The sequence below is a fragment of the Cibotium barometz genome, chromosome 15 (genome assembly GCF_041138505.1).
Source record: "Cibotium barometz isolate CiBa-2024 chromosome 15, ASM4113850v1, whole genome shotgun sequence".
Classification (NCBI taxonomy): domain Eukaryota; kingdom Viridiplantae; phylum Streptophyta; class Polypodiopsida; order Cyatheales; family Cibotiaceae; genus Cibotium; species Cibotium barometz.
This window is the reverse complement of record NC_141060.1, coordinates 1,319,722-1,333,213: the sequence shown is the minus strand read 5'-3', so window position 1 is coordinate 1,333,213 and position 13,492 is coordinate 1,319,722. Positions and strand designations below refer to the sequence as shown.

General features: G+C 43.0%; 1 protein-coding gene across 1 annotated transcript; it reads right to left on the bottom strand.

The window, feature by feature from the left end:
• Positions 1–1,484: 1,484 nt before the first annotated feature.
• Positions 1,485–8,160, bottom strand: LOC147630833 (uncharacterized). The gene is made up of 3 exons (XM_086809928.1): positions 8,073–8,160; positions 7,104–7,159; positions 1,485–1,745 (listed from the first exon to the last, which is right to left on the bottom strand). Exons 1-3 carry the CDS (start codon positions 8,158–8,160, stop codon positions 1,485–1,487), a joined length of 405 nt encoding a protein of 134 aa, XP_086666054.1.
• Positions 8,161–13,492: the final 5,332 nt, after the last annotated feature.

The following is a 13,492-nucleotide window of genomic DNA, read 5'->3' as shown; positions in this document are numbered from 1 at the left end:
AAAAACAACCGTGCTCGTTTGCATATTTTCCTGATCGACAAACAAGAAATTAAATTAAACATTAATACTCAAGAATGTTTTGATCATATTTCATTAGTTTGAAGGTCATCTTACATCATGGTAATGCCTCCCAATTGACGGTCTCTCCTTCTTCTTCAAGCATCTCAAACAAGGCCACAAGGCCATGTTTGTGAGCGTACTTCTCCTCTCGCCTACTTGGTGGGCGATTCATGGCCAACTCCTGCACAGACGATTAACAATTATAACTTTTAGAAATCAACATTTAGCCCACATACATACATTCAAATAAATAAAATTGCTACAAACACTTACGAATTCATGGCGCATGGTTTCGTAACCACCACTCCCGAGATGAGAAGCCCCTACTGTTTGGAGTCTTGCCCTTGCCGCCTCTCTTTGTTGTTGAAACCTGTCTGGTGTCTCGGTGAGCTCCTGAGCAATGGCTGCCCACTCCCTGTCATCTAGCCAAACAGGTTTCTCCTTCCCCTCTCTAAATGCGTCCCTCGCCTCTGACCTACGATGCCCCATCAAAATGCGAGCTGTATACTGTATCCACTCATTAGAGACGACATTCATAGGGTCAGATGGCTGGAACTCTTGCTTTATCTTTGTGTTTATATAATTTTTCTTCCCCTTGTCTTGCTGATCCCATTTAGTCATGACAGAGTCATGAAACTGTATAGTGCACAATTGTCGAATGCGTGTCTTCATTGCTTTCCCTGCACTATCCATTATTGGTGCCCCATCCCTAATTGTGTAAATCTTGCTGTTGTCATGGTCATGTGCACCCCAGGGAGTGGAAGGTGACCCTATGGGTGTGCTATCAACAGATGAGAGCGAAGGACGACGCTCACGTGGTGGTGGTGTCATAGCATCTGTGGCACTACCACCACAACAACCTCCCCCTGAAGACCTACTACGTGAGCGCCATCTATGTGAAGAGGTGGTAGATCGAGCTGTAAGAGGAGTGGAAGGCTGTGTGGTATGAGGTGTGGGAGCTGCTGTCGTACCCACGGGTGTGGGAACTGGCGTCGGGAAGCCAGATGGTGAGGCAGATGTCCCTGCTCCAGAACCCCAATAACTCTGAGCCATGGCTCTCTGCTCTGGAGTCATGGACGAAAGAAAACCATATAACTGCTGGGGACTCATGCCCTACGGTGTAGGATTAAATGAGAAATCTGGACTGTAGTCGTAGGGCGGTGAGTCACCCATGGCCTGTTGGACAAAAAACCATATGACAAACTTGTACGAAATGAAAATTACACGGTAAACAATGAATGAAAGAACCATAAGATAAACATTAACAATGATAAACAACATTGGTAAAACTATATCAACTTGCTCCTACAGTAGTGATTATGATGGTAAACATTAACAATGGTAAACAATGAATGGACCTTCAATGTCATAAAACCATTACAAATATGTCATAACTATTTGCATAATCATTAAGATACATCATTTTAAAAATCATTATCTATTCTATCATCCTCATTAAGATCAGTAGCCCCAAAGAGATCTATGTCTATGTACATTTCAGCATCCTCATCATTAAAAGTCCCTTGATGAAGGATGTCTTCATCATCTATGTCTTCTTCCTCAACTTGTTTTTCAGCTTCCTTGGTTTGCACCTCTTCATTTGGATCTTGCTCTAGTTGCTCCTCTTCCTTTGCTTGCTCCTCTTCATTGTTGATATCGGCTTGTTCTTGCTGCTCTCCATTACCCTGTGCATCCACATCACCTTGTTGTAGCTCAAATTCTTCAAAAATTTGCTTACTGCGGGGGGCGACTTGAACCACAAACAGCCAGCGTGGATCTTTTGGATCCGCTTTAAAGAGAACCTGCTCACAATGCTCTAGGCGCACAAAAGTATCTTGCTGATCGGTCCATACCTTTGTGGAGTCCACTTGGATGAGGCCACTCTTGTCTCTACGTACAGTTGCATGTGGCCCATTCATGATTACCTTGAACCACTTCACATCAAAGATAAACAACTCAAAACTTCTGAAGCCAACCTTTAATATATCTTGAATGGTTCCAAAGTAATCAAGCATTCCAGTAATTGTGTTATCATCACTTGCACTTGCACGACTTTCTTGAACAAACTGTGCTGTGACACCACAATCAAAGGTTGCTCTTCTTTGGTCTATTCGTTCTACTCGAAAATGACGTCCATGTGACCAAAACGCCCCATATTTGTGATACTACAAATAGCACAAAAAGTTTGTTGATGGAGAATCAAACACAGAGACATGTAGAGAAAAAAAAGAGAGACATGTAGAACTTAAACACTTACATGCCAATCGCATCCTTTTGTAAGCTCCTCCTCCTCCTCTGTTATAGGTAAACCAGCACGTTTGGCTTCTAAAATTGTAGCTTCTAGCCATCTACCTGTGGGAAAGTCCGGAAGAGCTTGCATACCTTCTGGATATGGGAGATTTCTTGTAGTGCGATTCCTTCTGAAACTTAAACGATCTTGTACTCGCTGTCGCTTGAGAGCTTCATATGTCTCAATCCACTTCTCCATTACATGAGAGTTCAAGATGCAAAATTTGTTGATTTTTTCCCTCAAAGTGTTATCCATCTTTCTCTTCATGCCTTGGCCTTGAGGTTCCTCACCAATGACTCGCCTGTTGGACTCTTGAGACCATAGTCGAGGTATCTCTGGATCTGAGGAACTTAAATATTCAGTGATGTAAACAAGGGACTCTTGTATCAGCCACCCTTCTGACATACTACCCTCTGGGCGAGCCATTTGGCGAACAAATCCCTTTAATGTCTTCATAAACCTCTCCAAAAAGAACATCCATCTTGAATGGACTGTTCCAGCAACTGCAACCTCATCTACAACATGAACTAGCAGATGCATCTGGATTGTTAATAAACTTGTAGGGAAAAACTTCTCTACCATGCAGACTGCCTCTATGGAGTTTAAACGCGCTGTCTCCAAAGTGTCTCTCTTTATCTCTTTTGAAGAAATCCAGCGCACCAATGTGCCAATCTTATAGATAGTAGCTCTAATGTCTTCAGTGAGGCAATCTTTTATTGCTATGGGTAGCACAAATTGTAGAAACTTGTGCCAATTATGACTCTTGAGACCACTAAGATCATCATCCTTTGTAAATGCACTTTTCAAGCAATGCATACAACCTGTAGGAGTCCGAAACTCTGAAATTGTCCTCTTGACTTGTTGTTCCTCCATCTTGCTAAAAACCCATGGGGCTCTTGGAAGTAGCACCTTTCCATTGGGTCTAGTGCGAGCCCACAACTCTTGCATGCAACCAATCTCTTCCAAGTCATCCCTTTGGCCTTTAGTATCCTTTTTTCCTGTCATGGTCTTCCACAGAATGTCAGCTACATTCTTGAAAATATGCATCGGGTCAAGCAAATGGTTTATAAGGAGATCACCCCAATAGGGGAGTTGGTGAAAGATAGAGAGCCTCTTCATCCCAGGACATGCCAAGTTGCCACATTCCTCCCATTTGATCTTCCAATCGCTTGCCGTCAATGCACTTGGAGGAGGTCTTCCTAGATTACCATCCCGCAATTCATGATTTTCTGGAAGATACCTAACATGTCCTTGGTAGACATTCTTTCATAATGCTTTTGAGTATCTTGAATCAAGTCGAGGACCACATACAGGACATGCATTGTAACCCGATATAGACAAACCTGAGCATTCTCCATAGCCAGGCCAATCATGCATTGTCCACATGAGAATACCTTGCACAGTTATAAGTCTTTGGCCACTCTGCTGCTTTGACATGTCCTTCACTTCAATTCCGTTCCACAAGGTGCGTAACTCATCAATAAGTGGTGCCAAATATACATCCATGTTCTTCATCTTGTACTTTCCTGGAACTATTAATGAGAGCAACAGATGACCTTTCTTTATTGCTAACCATGGCGGAAGATTATAATTCACAAGGCAAACAGGCCATGTGCTCCATGAAGAGCTCCTTAAACCAAAAGGGTTTACACCATCCATTGCTAGGCCAAGACGGAGGTTTCTAGGTTCTTCCTTAAAAGCCGGCCATTTCTCTTCAATGTGTCTCCATGCGAGTGAGTCAGCAGGCACACGCATCACTTCATCTGTGGATCGAGTTGTGGCATGCCATGTCATCAAGCTTGCTATTGATTTGCACCTGAACATGCTTTTTATCCTTGGGATGATTGGAAAGTGCCTGAGAACCTTTACCGGGACAGCTTCCCCCTGAACATCTTCTCTATATCTATTAGAGCCACAATGGGGACATTCTTGCAAATGCTCATATTCATGGCGGAAGAGGCAACAATCATTGCAACAAGCATGAATATTATTGTAATCCATGCCTATGGATTTCAATAACTTCTTCGCATCTGCACGAGATGGAGGCATCTCGTTGCCAGGGGGCAATATCTGATCTTTCAAAAGCCTGCAAGTATGGCAATATCTGATCGTTACTATTAAGATTTTCTCAAATACAAGTTGATAATTTATCATTTCAACAGTAGGTGTAATCTCCAAAAAAAGACCTTACTTGAATAGTTCAGTGACACTTGTATTAGACCATCCAAAAATTGACTGCAAATTTAGCATCGTAAGAGATGCACGCAATACAGATATGTTGGCACCATTGTATAATGGAAGGCGTGCAAGTTTACGCATGGCCTCTTCCTCTGGTTCATAATTTGACCGTTGAGAATGTCGTGGTTGATGATCTTCATGTTCATGCTCCTCGAAGAGAGCTTCTTGTTGCTCGATGAAGGCATCCAACATTTCTTCCATTGGACCTTCTTCCATTTCCTGACCTTCTTCCATTCCCTCGGGTGCTGTTACTTGAGCTCCATCTGTCACTCCCTCCTACGATATCCTCATCCTTTGTTGGGGACGAGAATTCACAGGCGCAATGTTATCAAGATGCGGCTGCACACTTGCTTGGTTGTACGATTGAAACCGTAAATTTTGCAAGCGCTCCATTGGAAATATGCCAGCGTCATGAACATGCTCGTTGCGAATCCTTCGTTTTCGAAAGATTTGGTACTTACATCGCATGCATGGACACGCTATTCTCTCTTCAAGATTGAGAGGCTCCATCTAGCAGGATAACATGTATATGCAGCTCATTAAACACAAATCAGCTTATCTCCTCTCCATACAAAATTAAATAGAATTTGAACAAGGATGACAGGAGAAGCTATCTCTATTCATAAATAGCTGTTTATAAAGGCCTTATGCAATAATCTAAATGCATAGTATAAGTATAAGCTTGCATAATAAGGCTACGAGACTTATGCATAAGCTCTATGCATAAGCCTTATGCATAAGTCTTATGCATAAGCCATATGCATAAGCTCTATGCATAAGCCATATGCATAAGTCTTATGCACACGCTCTATGCATAAGTCTTATGCATAAGCCATATGCACACGCTCTATGCACAAGTCTTATGCATAAGCCATAAGCTCTATGCATAAACCCTAATCTTGTTTGGCTCCCTTGTTGGAAAAATTCCGCCAGAGTCTCCTTTGTAATTAGAACCAAATCTTAAATGAAAATGCAACTTCTCAAATCACAATGCAATACTCTTTGTATCCCACAATGTCATGAAAGATCATATGCACTCTTTGTCCATCAAAGCATTTGCAATATCCACACAATATGACGGAAAAGGGGCCCCATTGCCCAAATGCATCCACAAAGTCGATGGTGAGGATTGTTGAGGACGCGCGTTGAAGCTTGCCGATCTCCCGGCCAAGCTCTTCTCACCCCTTCACCGAGTTTTCCTCCAAGGTGAAGGTTGAGGCCATTTCTTCACACCGGTGTACCTAATCCCCCTTTGTACCGCTTTACCAAGCAATCACGGCACAAAGAGTTCAAGCCATTCTCCCCTTGGCCTCTCCAACCAATGCCAAGGTACCCTCACACATTGCTAGATTCTATAGAAACTTGAAGTGGTAGCAATGGTGAGTGTAGGTACAAAATGATGTGGATAATATCAAATGATAGAACAAGTTTGTTGGCTTACAAGGATTGAGCATGACTCATGCCCTTTTACAATTTAGAACTCATCAATAAAGCATGGACTCATGCCTCAATCCATCATCCAAAAGCTCCAACACAAACCAACAATTCACAATGCCCTCACCATGGCATTTGCATAAGCATTTGTTAACCACAATCAAGGCATTTGCAATTGCATTTCAACAATCCCTTTCACATAAGCCTTATGCACACGCTCTATGCAATTACGCTCTATGCATAAGCCTTATGCACACGCTCTATGCATAAGCCATATGCACACGCTCTATGCATAAGCGTTATGCATAAGCTCTATGCATAAGCCATATGCATAAGCCTTATGCATAAGTCTTATGCGTACGCTCTATGCATAAGCCATATGCATAAGCTCTATGCATAAGCCATATGCATAAGTCTTATGCATACGCTCTATGCATAAGTCTTATGCATACGCTCTATGCAAGACTTATGCATAAGCTCTATGCATAAGCTCTATGCTATATGCCTTATGCACTATGCTAACCCTTAATCCCATCACCCAATGGTGTAATAAACATGATCTTGTTTTACATGGATAATAGATCTTACCTTGATAACATATATAAACTCTATGAATAAAGAGAATACCTTATGCATAGAAAAACAGAGCATAAGACTTATATGTTATATGTATAAGAGAGTAAAAACATTCAAAAAGCTTTCAACAAGAAGGCTACGCAAGCTCTATGTACAATGTCCATGCAAGCTTTCAAGAAACCTATGCATAGAGATTTTATAAGCTTGTAAGAAACCTATGCATAGAGATTTTATAAGCTTGCAAACTCTATGCATAAAGCCTATGCATAGAGCTTATGCATAAAGATTTCACAAGCTCACAAGCTCTATGAATAGAGCTTATGCATAACGCTTGCAAGAAGGCTATGCATAGAGATTGCAAGCTTATTATAGGTTTTATGCATAGATATTAAATTAATCCTATGTGTAAGCTTACAAGAACCCAAAACTAACCCTAAACCATAAAATAGGGATGCAATAATTCATAGAAAATAGCATAAACAAGAAAAATCGAAAGAGGATTTACCTCTTTTTTGCAAAGCTGAAGGAGAGGATTGGTGAAAGATTGGTGAGGTGAAAGAGCTGCAAAACAAAATATTAAACAAACTAATTAGTAAATTAAACACAAGAAAAAGAACTAATACAAAACCCTAAAATCTCTATGCATGCATTAGGAGATCTATGCATACATAGAGAGCTCTCAACATGCATAGAGAGCCAAAAAAACACAAAATCCTAAATGTCCTAATTCTTAAATTAAAAAGTAAAAGCAATTGCAAGAACATATTAGGAGAAGGAGAAGAGGAGAAAAGAAGAAAGAAGGAGAAAAGAGGAGAGAGGAAAAAAGAGGAGAGAGAGAGAGAAAGAGAAGAGGGAGAGAAAGAGACCTTCTTGGCTTGTTCTTGCGTCTCTTCTGCGAAAAAACCAGAAAATAGGCTCTCTGCTGTGAAAAACTTACGAGCGCCGGTATATGCTACGGAATATGCGTCGGAATATACGTCGGTATATGCTACGGAATATGCGTCGGAATATACGTCGGTATATACTACGGAATGTGCGTCGGTATAAACGTCGGAATGTCCGTCGGTATAGGCGTCGATATACGCGACGGGACACGAAAATTTAAAAAAACCCCGCCATGCTTGTCTCCTCCAACATTACGACGGACATACCGACGTTCGACATTTGCGTCGGTATTTTAACGTCGGTATGCCCTCAAGCTCTTGTAGTGTATTGGACAAAATAAAAGTCAAGGATGGAAGAGAAGTATTAAGGCATGGGCATGCTCATATCTACCCTCCTCAGAGAGATCTGGTATGGTGTTCTATGTGTAGAATGAATCACACCACTACCGAATTCCCTCAAGTAAGAGTAAGGCTGCTACTCTATTGTGCTCATTGTGTGAAATTAGGGAACCATGACACTTCCATGTGTAGGTATCGGAGATTCCAAACTGTAGCACAACTGCCGGCACCCAGAATGCCACTGGCCTTACCAGCACCACCAGTGCAAATCACTGCGATTTGTAGGCCAGCCAAACCCATCATATTTACCAAGAGGGATGTTCTGGATACAGGACACATCGCCTCAGCGCCACCTGCTCTACCACCACAACCACCACAGGCTAAAATTAACCAAATGTTGATTGAGGAGCCATCGGATGAGGGTGAGATGGTGCGTGAGATAGAAATAAATAGTGAGTACTATGAGGAGGCCGTGGAGATTGCGCCAAAATTTTATGTCTTACAAAACAACATGCCAGTACCAGTGTTCCAAACCACGGTACAGTGGAAAGGTAAAGACATAAACTCAAATATAGGAAGGGGACCACTATAATGTTTTGTTTGCAATGGACCTCATCGAATAGTAGACTTTCCTAACAAGAATGTGGTTCATGCGCATCAAACTCAGCTAATGGCAGCTAATGACGTGCCAGTACTTACTTTTGTACTAAGTGTGGGGTTGATCATTTGATCAAGACTGCCCATATCACGCCAGTGGTTCTACTTCAACTTCTAACCAGGCCACTATTAGGACCATAAGTCTACAGCTTGGAAACATCACGCCACTAAATGTCCTAGCATGAGCCCAAGCCAAACAAGGGAACAAAGAAAAGAACCCAGTAGGTGCCACAACCTCTAGAACTGAAAGAAGGAGGGAGTGAAAAAAGTGGGTAAAGGTGACACCATGGTCACAATCCAGGATGGGTCCGAAGAAGACACTACAAGGGATTGGGCTCATACCCGCGCTCCTAGCCGCTAAAAATGACTTGTGAAAAAAAGTAGCGGGCCCGTGTATCAGCGCGTGTATCATCGCGGCCAGAGACATGCGTGTAAAAGCGCGTGTATGGCACCTCTCAGACGCGCGTATACACGGGTGTATAGCCGCGTTTTTTTTAACAGACGCGTTGATACATGTGACTATACACGCTTTTTTTTTATTTAGACGCGCTTATACACAGGTCTATAGCCGCGTCCTATTCAGTTCAAATGTCTCAGACGCGTTTATACCTGCGTCTATACACGCGTTTCTTTAATTTAGATGCGCTTATACATGCGTAAGTACCAGTTTTGACGCATTAATACACGCGTATTTTCCAGGGTATCCGCGTAGATACACGCGAGTTTTAGCAGTTCTGACGCGTTTATACACGCGAACAGAGAGCAAAAAAAAAATCCAGAGAGTGCTATTTGGTGCCTGAATACTGTTCCAGCATTCCAGCACCCAATAGCACTCTCTGGTTTTTTTTTTGTGCATTAGACCATCCCATTAGACCATCCACGAAGAACATATGCACGAGGGAGATTAAGACAAGAACGACATGAATGCATACATTGTCAATACACGATTCAAGACAGACATGAATGTAATACTATCGATCAATCAATTCAATATTACTATCAAAATTTCATACATGTATACAAGGGAGTCCATATCTCGAAGTAGCCCATGGCTTGAGTTTACAAAAAAATATATACAATCACATCCTCAATATGGAATGTGATACTATAAGTCTGAGTACTACTCAGACCCAGATGATGACTCGGTGCTCCCTCCATGCTCAGATGAGCTCACATCGGTCGGAATGTCCGAGGAGTAGTGCTCACGTCCACCCTCTGCAGCGGCGGCCGGTGGATCATCAGCAGCTTGTGCCTGTTCAAGTAATATATAGTATATAAGTATATATATATGCAATTCAATAAACCAAAACCATTCGTTTAGAATTTTCAAGTACTTGTCGACCGTATGGTCTCATGGCCATCTCAAACTGCGCGTCCGTAATACGTCCCTCGGCTCTGAAGATGGCCCACGTGTCACGTCTGCTATGCCGGCGAGCATACGCAGTATCGTGGATTGTGGGCTTCCTCCCCGTAACCCGTCGCTGTATCATAATCAACACAATTTGTAAGATTAAAACAATCATAGAATCAATGAATTAAGTAAACAATCAAATAAAGTGGCAAGATACTTACGAACTCTGCCTCCCATGACTCGACGCCGCCAGATCCGAAATGCGAAGATCCAATGGTCTCCATCTGGATCCGTCGTGCCTCCACATGCTGCCTGCTCTTCACGCCACCCTCTGCTCGTTTCTTTGCCTCCTTCCGCTCGTGTTTGTGTGCAGTGGCAGGTTTCTCGGCAGGATAGCCACCCGCAGCTACATTTAGCCGGTCATCGTACGCGAGTTTTTTAAGGTGAGATCTTTTATTACTTAAGATCTCCCTTATTCGCGTCCTTCCCCATACATCCGAGAATGTAGCATGTGGGGGATTGGGGTACCGACTATGTACAGCCTCTATCACCTCCCCAACTAATCGGCTATTTTGATCTTTAAATTTAATAAAACAATTTCTATATGAGTTTGATACTACCCCACGCATGTACTCCATTACCTCCCTCCCCCTCGCATCCATCACTATCCCGCCCCTATCCGTCACATCATAGCAGACCACTCTCTCTATCTCTCTCATCTCCTCCTCTTCCGAACTGTCTCCTCTAACTCTTCTCTCTCTATCTCCTCTCTCACCGCGTGCCCTACTACCTCCCCCACCTCCCCCACCAAAGCACCCGTCGCATCCTCCACTCCCACTCTTCCTACTGCTGCGGGTGGAGTCACGACTGGGGGATTGTCTACGTGACGGTGGCTGTGAGCCCTGACGTGACGGTGGCTCTGAGGGAGCACGTGATGGTGGCTGTGAGGGTGTACGTGAGTGTGTCTGGGACGAGGTATGTCTCCTCGGTGGACGTGGAAGAGGAGAAGCTGCATGCCGTCTCGTCGGACTCGGAGGAATAGACGGCACTGGAGTGCCCTGGATACTCGCGGTAGGGGTATAGACACCATGCAGGGAAGGAGGGGGATGGGCATACATATACTCTGTAAGCTCAACCGGACCAGGTTGGCGCCCAAAATGATTCATCATCTCCATCAGCCAATTGCTGTACGCAAATGGATCGGATGAAGAACCTGGAATATCCATAAAGAACCTGCAACAAACATCTTCATGTACATCATGGGCTGTCTCTTGACTCACACGAATATCATCATTCAAGTCAGTTGTGTTGCCTGCAAATCATGAAATCTAAAACGCCGTAGTCTCGTGCAGAAACGCGTGTATAGACCCGTCCAGAAACGCGTGTATACACCCGTCCAGAAATGCGTGTATACACCCGTCAAAAAACGCGTGTATATTCGCGTGAACAGACTCTACAGACAGGTTACACGCGTTCCTACACGCGACCTGCGAAAAAAAATTTTCGAAAAGACCGACCCCCGACAAAGACAGACAGAATGTCCTTATAAAAGGAGCCCCTGTCAGGATGCAGTAACCCAATCGTGTGCACAGAAGCAAAAGGACAAACCCAAAGAGCAAATAGCATAAAGAAATCTGACAAACGAGACAAGGCACAGGACAAAGTTACTCACCTCTGAAAAAGTGAGTCCTCTCTGCTCCTTCTCTGCTCCCTCCTTCTCCCGTGTGTGTGCTCCTTTCTCTGCTCCCTCCTTGTTGTTGGAAGAGGCGAAAACAGGCGAAAACGCAAGCAGAGTCGATTTCTTAGTTCAAAATCTATATTTGGGGAAGGCGGGCTATTTTTAGTTTAAACATACCGTCGCGTTTATATTCGCGTGTATAAACGCGTGTATTTTCGCGTGTGTATATTTTAGCTGCGTTTATACACGCGTTTTGCAGAACTTACCCGCGTTAATACACGCGATTTTTAGGAAGTAGCCGCGTTAATACACGCGTTTTCTAGGAAATAGCCGCGTCAATACACGCGATTTTTATGCTTTCATTAAAAACATATTGTGATTTTGTGTTTTCTGATTTTTACACAGGATGTCATCAACCTCTTCAAGCAGTTCTGGGGAAGATGAGACAATGCGTCATCGTAATCGCGATGTGTGGTTGGGACAACAGATCAAATGTATGTGTAATCGATGTCAAGGGTGCATTGTACGAGCACGTCGAATTACCATGAATCACATCTCCATGTATGGAGAATGGAATCAAACAGGTTTAGAGGTGAGTAGATGTAAATTGATGGTATTCAAATGAATCATGGTATCCAAATTAAATTAATAGAGTTGTAATATATAAACTCGCTCTAATTGAAGCAGGATGCAGTACCACACCCTAACATGGTACCCTACGCGCGACGAGAGCACGTAAAGCGTCGACGAGATGATGCTGGAGCTTCGGGATCTATTGTCAGAGATGAGTGGGAAAGGGATGACAATAGCCCTGCACCCCACGAAGTTGTGGAAGAGGAGGTGCTTGATGATATGGTGCGGAATCTTTTTAAGGATGATCCCAAAGGTATGGACGACGATGATATGGAACAAGAGCATTTTTATAAGGCTTCATTGACACCAGTGTTTGAAGGGTGCACATTCTCAGTTTTACGTGCTTCACTTGAACTACTTAATATACAAACAGTTTATGGATGGAGCAATGCAAGTCTTGACGCATTGTTGAAGTAAGCATTCTAACTTACAAATTTGAATTAGTGGTTTAAGGTTTAGGATTTAAGACTAATTATAATTGATGATATTGGATGCAGGCTATTATCAAATATGCTTCCAAAGGAAAATAGGCTTCCCACCTCAAGAGACATAGCGAGGCGCTATGTGACATCTCTTGGAGGACTGGATTATGATAAAATACATGCATGCGTCAATGATTGCATTCTGTTTCGTGGGACGCATAAGGAGGCTCTACATTGTCCCACTTGTGGTGAAGCAAGGTACAGAACAGATATGAAGAGTTTTGATGTACCTCGTAAAGTCTTGCGACACTTTCCTATATTTCCTCGTATCAAACACATGTTCAAGTGCAAATCCATAGCAGAGCTCATGTCATGGCATTCCTCACATCGATCGGATGATGGCATGTGGAGAATTCCCGCAGACACTCCTGCTTGGAAGCATATTGAAGATGAGTGGCCCAGCTTTAAAACAGAGTCCAGAAACTTGAGACTTGGCCTGGGTATGGATGGACTGAATCCATTTGGTTTTAAAAGCACCGCATACAGCGTGTGGCCAGTTGTGTTGGTGAATTATAACCTTCCACCATCAATGGCGATCAAGAAGGGACATCTTATGTTATCCCTTCTAATTCCAGGAAAACATAAAGTGAAGCATATGGATGTTTATCTTGAACCACTGATTGATGAGTTGGAGGAACTATGGAGAGGTGTTGCGGTGGTGGACATTAGTAGGCCTCCCTCCTCTCGACACTTCGACTTAAAAGCAGTGTTGATGTGGACAATGCATGACTTTCCAGGATACAGCGATTGTTCTGGTAAGAATTCTAATTACCTCCCTACTCTATTACTATTGGCTATATATATTAATTAGATGGTTTGACTTTATTATTCTAACTTTTATTTATATTTTAACAGGTTTGAAAACATCGG

What these genes read in the sequence shown, in the direction of transcription:
- LOC147630833 (XM_086809928.1), bottom strand. Translation starts at nt 8,160, where the DNA reads ATGTGTCCTGTATCCAGAACATCCCTCTTGGTAAATATGATGGGTTTG. An exon ending in GATTTGCACTGGTGGTGCTG is followed by an intron (nt 7,160 to 8,072) that starts GTAAGGCCAGTG and finishes TTTGTTTTGCAG; the next exon opens with CTCTTTCACCTCACCAATCT. An exon ending in TTCAGCTTTGCAAAAAAGAG is followed by an intron (nt 1,746 to 7,103) that starts GTAAATCCTCTT and finishes GTGGATGCACAG; the next exon opens with GGTAATGGAGAGCAGCAAGA.